We start from the raw sequence: 12352 nt of genomic DNA on the forward strand, positions 1-12352 counted from the left end.
TGCATAACATTTCCTTACTTAAGTAGGGTACACGTCGGTGCTAGAAGTGAGTACTGATGGTGGGGTTGCAGAGGTGGTGGTGGTGGTGGAGGAGGAGGAGGAGGAGAAGGAGGACGACGACGACTATGGGGTCCTTGATGCTCTCTGAGCTTGGTGGTTTTCCTGCATAACATTTCCTTACTTAAGTAGGGTACACGTCTGTGCTAGAAGTGAGCACTGATGGTGGGGTTGCAGAGGTGGTGGTGGAGGAGGAGGAGGAGGAGGAAGACGATGACAACGACTGTGGGGTCCTTGATGCTCTCTGAGCTTGATGGTTTTCTTGCAGACCTTTCATTATCTAACTAGGGAACATCATCAGTGCTAGAAGCAGTGCTTATTTTTTTTGTCGTAGAACTCACCGGAATAGAGTTCCGGCACCTTTTTTTTTTTTTGGACAGATTTTCCAAGTTTTAAAAGTAACTTTTGAAAATTTGATGTTTGGTCCACATGGACTTGAATTGCCCTGTCGAGCGTAGCAGGTCGGTGGCAAAAATCATTAAAACGGTGCATGCGGGCTGCTTGTGTGTCGAGTCCAGTGCATGCGTACTTTGTCCGGCTGCTCGGCTTGTGGCACTGCTCAGCTTGTGATTGGTTGTGTGGTCGCGTGCTGAGTGCTTACTGCGGGGATGACCGACTGTTATGTTTCGTTACACAACCGATGTGTGTGGGTGTGTGTACAGTGATTGACTATGTGCAAAAGGTAAATAAAAGATTAACAAGATGTGAGTTCCAGCACCTTTTTTCTTACAAAAAAAGCACTGGCTAGAAGGGAGTGGGTGTATGGAGTAGAACAGGAGGAGGAGGAGGAGGAGGAGGAGGAGGAGGAGGAGGAGGACGACGACGACGACGACGACGACTGGGAGTGGGTGGTCCTTGGTTCTTTCTGAACTTGGTTGTTTTCTTGCAGACATTTCATTACCCAACTAGGTAACATCATCGTTTTTTCTACTGTACAGTTTTAATTGATCCTACAAGGAGTTCTATGGCCTTATAGTCCATTTGAGGTGATCCTCAATCAGCAGTGATGGAGTCATTTTTAGAGGCCTTTCCTTTCCCCTTTCACAGTGTCCGTGGGTCAAAAATGGAGATTGTGGGTCCTTGGTTATTGAGCTTGGTTTACTTTTTGCAGACATTTCGTGACCAAACTAGGTAACATCATCAGTCAGACAGGGTTCCTTAATTCAGCAACTTTTAAGATGTGTGGACTTCAGTTCCAGGAATTCTCCGGCCAGCAAGTTGTTGAAGCCCACATATCTTAAAAGTTGCTGAGGCTGAGAAACATTGCACTAAAAGATTCTCCATGTCTTGTCATCCCTCGTCTTCTGCTTCCTTTAATATTCTTCCTTTCTTTACCTCTTTTCAGAAGATTTGGTCTTCCACGCTGGACCATCTTCTAACATTCTCCCTCTCTCAAGATAACAGGCTATTTTGCTGAGAATCACCCAGAGGGAGGATTTTGTATTGTAGAATCTTGCAACTGATGGAGACCAAGCCCCAGATCCTGCTCTTTCTGCCCTTATCCATGTTCTTTTGGTTCCCGGGCAGTTTCGCGCTGCTAGACACAGACGGAGGCTGGTAAGTAGGCATCCAACAAGGAAAAAGCAAAAAAATAAATAAATATCGAAGCAAAAAAAAATACAACTTTTTAGGGGAGATGAGTAGCATAAAATTGATTGATTGATTGATTGATTGAATGAATGAAAATGAATGAATGAATGAAAATGAATGAATGAAGTCTATGGGTTTTTCCAAAGCAGTCTGTTTCAAACTTGGCAACTTTAAGAGGGGAATTCCCCAAAACATCTGGGAATTCTGGGAATTGAAGTCTACCCATCTGAAAGTTGCCAAGTTTGAAATAGACTGACCCCAACACAACATAAATTATGGTATTTCAGCATAACAGAGACGTTTAAGTGCTAACGGAAGCCATCTCTTACCCGGAATTCCTGTCTGTCATGTTTGATAAGTTCCTCCCATTTTGCAACGACACCCCCCCCCCCCCAAAAAAAACAACCCTCTCTCTCTTCCCTTCTCCCAAATCTAGTGGATTTGTTTTTGCACATAGATTTTTGGCTTTGTTGACAGATTTCAAAAAGAAATCTTCTTTCTACCACTCCTATGAAAATCGCTGCCTTTAAAGTTCTTTGTTTGTGTGTTTGTGTACATGCAAATGTATATACATAGAGCGTTCAGGGCAACCATTAATATATGGCCCTGTTCACAGAAAGGTAGATGTTACGGCCAAAGGGGTTTTGCATTTCTCAGGAGGATGCTAGATTTCTACATGCAAGGCACTTCCAGTGTTGGAGGGGGTTTTCCCCCCCCATATTTTTATATTCTGTTCTGGGTGCCTCTTCCAGGAATCAGAAACCATACAGTTAATTGTGCTGTGAACAAAACTTGGACAGGAAGCCTTTTCCTACTTATGAAACTTTCATTTTCATTTTTTTATTTTTCTTTAAAAAATTATTTTTATCCTTCTGATGAAACACCAGCCTATCTTTTGTCCCCGCAGGCTGACAAGCAGGCACGCCGCGTTGTCAGAAGATGGCAGCTGTACGGTGGAGAGACGGGACCCCTCCCTGACTTTTTCCCAGTTTATTCAACAGTTAAGTGATGGCGAATGACCCATCGTGCCCGTGTTTTCCACCACGCGGGGGCAGCATGCACAGGTCCCAGATTTTTTTGCAAGAAGGAATTTTAAAAAAAACCAAAAAACGAGACAGCTCCATCTTTGGCTAGACCAGGCACAATCTCCCAGTTATTTAGCTCTGGAGTTGTTTAAAGAGCTCCTTGTAAGATCCTCCATCACCGAGAACGCCGGCACCTTTAAAATAAGAGTCAGGTATAAATAGCCATCTGAAATTCTCCCTGGCTTTTTCCATCAGCTCTTTGTGGTAGACCAGAAGCCTTGAAAGTAAGTGTTCTTGAGCAGTAAGGTTGAGTGATTTCAAATGCAAATGCACGCTTTAAAAAAAATAAAATAAAAATTAAAGGAGGAGCATATTCTACAAAAGGCAGTGCCACAAATAACAGGTCTGCTTCTTGGTAGGTGCTGAGTGATTATCCCCAGGATGCAGCCCCATGTCAGAGAGCACAAATCCGGGTGGGAAGAACCGTTCTTCCTGGGAACTGCCTTTCCTCACCTTGAAAAGATTTCAAAGCCTTTGTCCTATTGTTGTTTTTTAATCCATAATGCCATTACAATGATTTTCTCTTTCTCATTGTCTCTCTCTCTCCTCCTCCTCTTCCTCCTCCTCCTTTCCTTTCTCTTCTCCTCCTCCTCCTCCTCCCTCTTCCTCCCTTTCCCCTCTTTCTCTTCTCCTCTTCTCCTCTTCCTCCTCTTTCTCTTCTCCTCCTCCTCCTCTTCCTCCTCCTCCTCTTCTTCCCCTCCTCTTTCCAGGTATGCTTTCTCTCGGCCAGTAATTCTTCAGGGATTAACTGACAATACCGTGAGTACCCCTGTATTATACATTTGGATGGAATATCATAGATTCAAAGGGCTTAAAGGGACCTCGGAGGTCTTCTAGTCCAGCCCCCTGCTCAAGCAGGAAATCCTATACCATTTCAGACAAATGGTTATCCAGTCTCTTCTTAAAAGCCTCCAGTGATGGAGCACCCACCACCCTGGGAGGGAAGCTGTTCCACTGGTTGATTGTCCTCACTGTCAGGAAGTTTCTCCTTAGTTCCGGATTAGAATCTGTGCTACCCTAATCTCTATAGGCCACTCTCTTTTGGAGGCCCCTTCGGACTGGGCATGAATTAATAAAGTCCAGCCATCAGTTCGGGACTGTGAAGCCACTTTGCAAAGATTGTGTGTGGTGCCAGGCTCTCTCTGTAAATATTCCCGAGTGTGACCCAAGGGGGAAATTATTGCACAGGTAGAAATAGCAGTGGTTGTGTTTGCACGGCGTTCAATCTTGTGGTTTACTGAACAGCGACTTCCTAAATCCACCTAATTGTCTGAGGAAATCACTCAGCCCTAAACACACATGCACACGTACATGCACAGACACACTCCCATGTGCTCCAAAGAAAAAATACAGATAATCCTCGACTTAACAGCCACAATTGGGGCCAGAAGCCAAGCGGTTGTTAGTGGGACTCCTGCCCAGCATCCTGCGGTTACCTGAGCATGACTCATATTTTGGGGTGGAAGCCAGTAATAATAATAATAATAAAGTTGGAAGGGACCTTGGAGGTCATCTAGTCCAACCCCCTGGTCAGGCAGGAAACCCTACACCATTTCGGACAAATGACTGTCCAGTCTCTTCTTAAAAACTTCCAGTGTTGGAGCATTCACAGCTTCTGGAGGCAGGTTGTTCCACTGGTTAATTGTTCTCACTGTCAGGAAGTTTCTCCTTAGTTCTAGGTTGCTTCTCTCCTTGATGAGTTTCCATCTGTTGCTTCTTGTCCTGCCTTCAGGCGCCTTGGAGAATAGCTTGACTCCCTGTTCTTTGGGGCAGCCCCTGAGATACTGGAACACTGCTATCATGATCCTCCTCGTACTTCTGTTCGTTAAACTAGACATACCCAATTCCAGCAGCCGTTCCTTATATGTTTTAGCCTCCAGTCCCCTGATCATCTTTGTTGCTCTTCTCTGTACTCTTTCTAAAGTCTCAACATCTTTTTTACAGTGTTTTATACTTTCCTGCAAAAAAGAAAAGAAAAAAAAGCCCATTGCAAGCAATGGATTCGCTGAACGACTGCCATGCTCACTTAATAATCATCTCCCCTCCCCCAAATTACAAAATCGAGTCCATCGTAGGATGACCCACTTAATGCCTGGCATCGTTTATGACCTAATTCCAGGCTCTGTTCGTAAATCAGGAACTTCCTGTAATTCCCAGAGATTAACTACCCCGTAGTTGTATTGCACGTGGACTCTGGCCAACGCAATCTTGTTTTTTGCAGCCAGGACAAAATCATTGGGGGGAGGGGGTGAAGGGAGGGCTGTAAAATTGGAGTCTCTGATTCTCTTCTGTGGCCACAGGAATTCCAGGCTCAATGCACCAAAGACCAGCTGCTGGCCACATTCGGAGAACATCTGGTTCGTCTCAGTACTGCCAACACCTACTCTTACCACAAAGGTGAGAAGGGAAAAGACACTTCTCCCCACAACTCTGCCCCAAGAGTGAGCTGAGGCACAGAGGTGCAATTTTGCACACCTGTCCGATGCAAGAAGCCAGGGGCTAGGGTAGGGTTCGCAAGCACAGGCAGTCCTTGATTTACAACAATTCCTTTCGTGACCGTCCAATGTTCCAGCGGCGCTGAAAAAAAGGGACTTACGGCCAGTTTTCACACTCACGACCGCGGTCACCTGGTCAAAATTCAAAAGCTTGGCCGCTGACTCATATTTATGACGGTCGGGGCGTCCCCGGGGTCCCGCGATCCCCCTTTTGCGACCTATTGACAAGCAAAATTGAAGGGGAAGCCGGATTCTCTTAACATCCGTGATCGCCAACGTCCGCTAACGGATATGGCACAAGAAGAAGAAGAAGTGATTCATTTAAACGCTGCAACGAGAAAGGTCGTAAAATGGGGCAAATGGACTTGCCAACTGTCTGGCTTAGCAAACAGACATTTGCGGCTTGGTTGTGCTCGTAAGCCGAGGATTATCGGTACTACGAGTTTATTTCATGCTATGTACACACAAGAATCTGAACGACTAACGGTCAAGGTGAATTTGTGCCAAATAAGAATCCGTGGACTTCAAGAGGGAGGGGGCGCGCGCTTGACTTAGATCTCTTGTGGGAACGTAACGATTCCAAACTGATGGTGCGTTTGGCTCCACCCTCAGCCTCAGCCTGGTAATCTCCTACTCTCATACCTTCATTAAAAAATAGTCCTTAAGTGATTTATGTCTAAAAAAAATCAATAAAATATATTACAAAGGAAAACAAATAGTCCTTGTTCTGCTGAGCATTGTACAAAAAGTTGGGTTGCGAGATTGCACAGCTTTGGCAGAAGATGCATTGAGTTCTTAACTGGCTGTTTCTTTGCTGCAGTGGATCTACCCTTCCAAGATTACGTGGATCATTTGCTGGAACCACAGGATCTGTCTTCCCTTGGAAGTGGTGAGTAGGATGTAACTTGGCACTATCAGATCTTCATGCTTCCTTGATCCGTGGCAGGGGTCTTCAAACTTGGCCCTTTGATGACTTGTGGACTTCAACTCCCAGAATTCCTCAGCCAGGCACGCGTGCCTGGCTGAGGAATTCTGGGAGTTGAAGTCCACAAGTCATCAAAGGGCCAAGTTTGAAGACCCCTGATCTATGGCAACCCAAACTCAGCTTGGATTCCACAGACCAGAATCAGCTCTTTCAGGTAGAATAGAGATAGTCCTCAACACAACAGTTCATTTAGTGACCATTCAAATGGCACTGAAAAAAGGGACTTATGACCCTTTCCCATACTTACGGCCACCGTAGCATCCCCACGATCGCGTGATTAAAATTCAACTGACTCGTATTTATGACGGTTGCAGTTTCCCAGAGTCACGTGATCTCCTTTTGCGACCTTCTGACCAGCCAAGTTAACGGGGAAGATTCACTTAACAGCCATAATGCTAAGTTAAGAACTGCAGCAATTCACTCAATAACAATGGCAAGAAAAGCCGTCAAATGGGGTAAAAATTCGCTTAACAAATGCCTCGCTTAGCAACAAAAACTTTGGGCTCAATTGTGGTCGTAAATCGAGGACTCCCTGTAGCCCAGACCTGAATACCCAAATTACAAATTCGAAAACTACTTTTATGATAGGATTTATAGTAACGGAATCTTGCAACTCTGGATGCGCTATTCCCTTCCTTTCCTTTAATTTCACAAGGACAAGAGTCAGTTTTGGTACTATAGCGGTTAAGGTGCTGGCTTAGAAACTAGAAGACACGAGTTCTAGTCCTGCCTTAGGCACGAAAGCTGACTTTGGCTCGGTTACTTTCTCTTAGCCCAACCTAAGAGAAAGGGGGGAAATAGGCGGAAGAAGGAGCAGAAGGTTTGAGTGACTTACAAAGTAATAAAGAGGGGATAGAAATCTAATCAATAAACTACGTCTGAGACACTTTCTCAAAGTACATTTCTGCTCCGGACTCAGATTTCCTTTCTCTTTGTTTTGACTGCAGTTATTTTCATTACTCATTATGAATAAAGTATCTGCCTTGCAAATTATCTTCTCTCCCGGATTTTTTTTTCCCCTTGAAGATGTTGAGACAAGAAGGTGGTAGGTGCAAAGGGACCAAAACCAGTTTAGTCCCTGGTGGTGGCCTGCAGCTCTCAAGAAAAGCAAAAGACCTGCTGGGAAAAACGACTTTAATTTCTCTTTTTCCCTTTTCCCCCCCGCAGATACGCTCTACTTCTTTGGAGACAATAATTTCACTGAATGGGGGTCCCTCTTCAAGAAGTACAACCCACCACCTTTCAGGATTCCAGGCACCACGGGAGCCTACAGTTTTGGGATTGGGGGTCAGTAGCTGGCACCTTCAGGAGATGGACAGTTTCAATACCTCCACAGGGCAATGGTTTTGTAGCTTCATCTGCTTTGGTGGGACCACGTATGTCTCCTTAGTTTTCAAAGACGCCAGGCTATCACCAAAAAGCATCACCTGCAGGTTCTCCTCCCAAAAAAACTCAAAACAGCTTCATCAAGTTCCCCCAAGGCCCATCTTTGCCCAGGCCTAATCAGATGCTAGATGGAGATGGAGACCTCTCCTCTCCTCCTGTCGTTGTTCATGTCAAGCGCAGAAAAATCAGGGACCCAGGCAGTTCAAAATAATATAGGTTTATTCTATGCTAAAACTCTCTACATACAAGAACCTGAACTGCAAACAGTCCAAGCAAGTGGGCGGTAGATAAGAGTCAACGGAATTCAAGATGGGCTGGGCTTAGGTCTCTGGTGGGCACCATGAGATTCTAGACTGATGATGTATTTGACTCCTCCTTCGGGCTCAGCCTGGTCATCTCCTACAGCTCGCTTGCAACAGGTCTCCAGCATAGCTTGCAGTTTGCAATATCTTGCAATACAGCTTGCAATATCTCCAGCATAGGAGAAACATGGAGTCCCCAAGACCATGAGTCCTCAAAAACAGAGGTCCCCAACCTTTCAGGCACCAGCGACCGGTTCCATGGAGAGAGATTTTTCCGTGGACCAGAAGGGGCGTGGTTTTATGTGCTGCCTGCATCCTGGGGATAGGGCAGTGATGGCGAACCTTTTAGAGACCGAGTGTCCAAAAACTGCGCCCCCCACCCCGTCCCCGCTTTGCCGTGCCCGCTGGGCCACCCACCACCTCCAAGGCCCAGCACAGATCACCCAGGCAGCCCAGCAGAGCCATGGCAGCCATGCCCTCCGCCCGTGCCCCGCGCGCGACGGGGCACAAGGGCAGAGTCTTGTCCCCGCTGCCCGGCTACCATGTCCTTGGCTGCGCTGCTTCATGTGGGCCATGCCCGGGGGTGACTCTCCGGGGGGCTGCTGGTGAGGAGGGGGCCGTGAGAGGAGGCGGGGCTGGGGTGATGGTTCGTGTGCCCACAGAGAGGGCTCTGAGTGCCACCTCTGGCATGCGTGCCATAGGTTCGCCACCACTGGGATAGGGCTTTGCTTGTTTATGTGGGCCAGTTGCTGGCTGGTAGCGGTCCACGGACCGGGGGTTGGGGACCCCTGCTCAAGAGGGTCAGCCTTCCATGAATCCAGTCGCCCATGTCAGTACAATGTCATGTGGCAATTTCAGAGTTATCACAGGTCCATGATGCTGGTGGGATAGCTCTGGCCAGCAGGTCTAACATATTGGATTTGGGATGGTTCCTAAGAAGCTGATTCCAGAGGTCAATGTCCTATGCCAGTGACCTTTGGGCTGAGCCCAGGAACCACCATTCGTAGAGAAGGTCCATCGTGTGGTCGGAGAGCTTTGCTTTCTCAAGCATCCTTGTGTCCTGCTTGAGAATTCTGGACTGTGCTCCAGGTCATTAGGATGTTAAGGAGCCGTCCAATTCCCGGTCTGGATTTAATTTCTCCTCCTTTTTCTCTCTTTTCCAATCTCTTTCAGGCTCCGGTTCGGGGGTGCCATTTCATTGGCACGGGCCTGGCTTTTCGGAGGTCATCTTTGGGAGGAAGGTGAGCGCACTGACAAGGTGTTGCCGTACAAACGATGTTCCCACCTGTCACGGGGTGTGAGATTAACCTTGGGAAACTGGAGGGAGAACTGCAGCCTGGACAGCTACGGTTGATAAGAGAAATCCCAGCCCACAGAAGGAATGGGAGTGGAGAAAGCATCTCAGCAGAACAGAATGGAATGACAAGAGTGGGAAGGGACCTTGGAGGTCCTCTAGTCCAACCCCCCTGCTCAAGCAGGAGAACCTATACCGTTTCAGACAAGTGGCTGTCCAGTCTCTTCTTGAAAGCCTCCAGTGATGGAGGAGGGAGGGAGGAAGGGGAGAAGGAAGGAAGGAAGGAAGGAAGGAAGGAAGGAAGGAAGGAAGGAAGGAAGGAAGGAAGGAAAAAAGAATAGAATAATAGTTGGAAGGGACCTTGGAGGTCCTCTAGTCCAACCCCCCTGCTCAAGCAGGAGAACCTATACCGTTTCAGACAAGTGGCTGTCCAGTCTCTTCTTGAAAGCCTCCAGTGATGGAGGAGGGAGGGAGGAAGGGGAGAAGGAAGGAAGGAAGGAAGGAAAAAAGAATAGACTAACAGTTGAAAGGGACCTTGGAGGTCCTCTAGTCCAACCCCCTGCTCAAGCAGGAGAACCTAGACCGTTTCAGACAAGTGGCTGTCCAGTCTCTTCTTTAAAGCCTCCAGTGATGGAGGAGGGAGGGGGGAAGGAAGGAAGGAAGGAAGGAAAGAAGGAAGGAAGGTAGGAAGGAAGGAAGGAAGGAAGGAAGGAAGGAAGGAAGGAAGGAAGGAAAAAAGAATAGAATAACAGTTTGAAGGGACCTTGGAGATCCTCTAGTCCAACCCCCTGCTCAAGCAGGAAAACCTATACCGTTTCAGACAAATGGCTGTCCAGTCTCTTCTTGAAAGCCTCCAGTGATGGAGGAGAAAGGGAGGGAGGGGGGAAGGAAGGAAGGAAGGAAAGAAGGAAGGAAGGAAGGAAGGAAAAAAGGAGAATAACAGTTGGAAGGGACTTTGTAGAGCCTCTAGTCCAACCCCCTGCTCAAGCAGGAGACCCCATACCAGACCTTCCCTAGTTCTCATGGCTGGCAGGGGAATTCTGGGAGTTGAAGTCCACACATCTGAAAGTTGCTAAGCCTGAGAAACACAGTCCTAGACTATACTCAATCTCCAAATGACTTTTAAAAACGAAGCATTGGGGGGGGGGCAGGAGAGTCTAGAGTTGGATTTCTGAGTAGCTCTTGGTGGTGAGGGTCCTCCTGTACTTTGTGTCATTGGATATTTCAAGGCTTTTAGTCATCTCCATGCCACCTTATTGAGGTAGGAGACGTACTGAAATATCATGCGGTGGTACAAAGCTTGTTCCTCACAGCTTGCTCTCTCTCTCCCCAGCACTGGTTCCTGTATCCTCCAGAGAAAACACCGGCATTCCACCCCAATAAGACGACTCTGTCCTGGTTCCTGGATACGTACCCTTCCTTGCCGCCGTGGGAGAAACCGGTGGAGTGCACCATCCATCCAGGAGAGGCAGGTTGCTGCAGGGCATGTACAGACTGGGCTTCCAGGCAGAATGCCCCAACCACGCCGAGGGAGGAAGGAAAGATCTTCTAAAAAGCCGTTGCATCCGGAGTCATTCTCTCTTTCCTTCCAGGTTCTTTATTTTCCGGACCGCTGGTGGCACGCGACCCTCAACCTGGACACCAGCGTTTTCATCTCGACCTTCCTGGGTTAGCAGCTCCACATGACACCTCCTGTATGATGGGACTCTCGCCATCATTCCTTGGGCAAAGCAATTGGATCTCTTGGCCATTTCAAAGCTCCAGGCTGGTCTACCCATTGAAAGTTGCCCCAATCTCCCCTTAAGGTGAAACTGCACAAGCATTCATTCTGGCACGATGGTTCGGGGACAGAGAATATAATTTCCACCGCCCGGAAATATTTCGGTTGGCTGGCTCCAATGGCGTTGATGAAATTCAACAGCCAGAGGGCCTCGTGAAGGGTGGTGGCCATCAGCTATGACTGACCACAGTAACCCCACCTCTATGGTCAACGAGACCAGCAGAGGTGACGTGGTCCCAACTGACCAATCCTAGACCATCTTCCTCAGGGATCTCCTCCTAAAACTTTTCAGCCAGTATCTCAGGACCCAACTTTTTAAGAAATGGTGCAGACTAAGACTGATGCTTCTTCAGGTGTATTTTGCTATCCAGCATCCTTCTCTCTGCCTGTGCACTTGCCACATGGCGGGAGGAGGTGAAGCCGGGGGTCTTGCCTCATCCATTACAGATAATCCTCGACTTACGACCACAATTGAGCCCCAAATTTCTGTTCCTAAGCGAGACATTTGTGAAGTGAGATTTGGCCCAGTTTACCACCTTTGTTGCCACGGTTGTGAAGTGAATCACTTTAGTTATTAAGTTAATCACACGGTGGTTAAGGGAATCTGACTTCTCCGTTGACTTGGCCTGTTAGGTCGCAAAAGGAGATCGGATGACCCCCGGGGACACTGCGACCGTTGTAAGTTTGAGTCGGTTGCCAAGCGTCCGGACTTTAATCACGGGACCACGGAGATGCTGCAATGGTTTGTAAGTGCGAAAAACGATCATGAGTCCCTTTTTTTAGTTCTTTTGCAGCTTGGAAGGGTCACTAAAAGAATGGTTGTTAAGTTGAGGACTATTTGTATGATGTTTGGGCTCTCTCTGTGTGTGTATGTGTGTCTGTCTCTGTGTGTGTGTCTCTGTCTGTCTCTGTGTGTCTGTCTGTCTCTGTCTCTGTGTGTCTCTCTGTGTGTGTGTGTGTGTGTGTGTCTGTCTCTGTGTGTGTGTCTCTGCCTCTCTGTGTGTCTGTCTCTGTGTCTATCTGTCTCTGTGTGTCTGTCTGTCTGTGCGTGTGTGTGTCTGTGTCTCTGTGTGTGTGTTTCTGTCTGTCTCTGTGTCTCTCTCTGTGTCTGTGTCTGTGTCTGTCTATCTGTCTGTGTGTGTGTGTCTCTATCTCTGTCTGTCTGTCTGTGCGTGTGTCTCTCTCTCTCTCTCTGTGTGTTTCTGTCTGTCTCTGTCTCTGTGTGTCTCTGTCTCTGTGCGTCTCTCTCTGTCTCTGTGTGTGTCTGTCTGTGTGTGTGTGTGTGTGTGTGTGTGTAACAGAACGTTCCGTGATGGAGGACAAAAGGTGTAACTGTTATTATTTCCCGTGTGTCTCATCCAGCTCTTTCAACTCCCCA

General features: G+C 47.5%; 1 protein-coding gene across 1 annotated transcript; it reads left to right on the plus strand.

Annotated features, from left to right (window-relative positions):
• Window positions 1–1530: 1530 nt before the first annotated feature.
• On the plus strand, window positions 1531–10891 carry JMJD8 (jumonji domain containing 8). Its single transcript, XM_015819251.1, has 9 exons — window positions 1531–1614; window positions 2555–2647; window positions 3443–3491; window positions 5033–5129; window positions 6048–6116; window positions 7380–7499; window positions 9074–9141; window positions 10528–10662; window positions 10787–10891. The coding sequence occupies exons 1-9, from the start codon at window positions 1562–1564 to the stop codon at window positions 10865–10867; spliced, it is 765 nt and encodes a 254-aa protein (XP_015674737.1). The 5' UTR covers window positions 1531–1561; the 3' UTR covers window positions 10868–10891.
• The last annotated feature ends 1461 nt before the right edge of the window (window positions 10892–12352 follow it).

Source organism: Protobothrops mucrosquamatus, unplaced genomic scaffold (assembly GCF_001527695.2).
Source record: "Protobothrops mucrosquamatus isolate PMUCROS unplaced genomic scaffold, P.Mucros_1.0 scaffold880, whole genome shotgun sequence".
Classification (NCBI taxonomy): Eukaryota; Metazoa; Chordata; class Lepidosauria; order Squamata; family Viperidae; genus Protobothrops; species Protobothrops mucrosquamatus.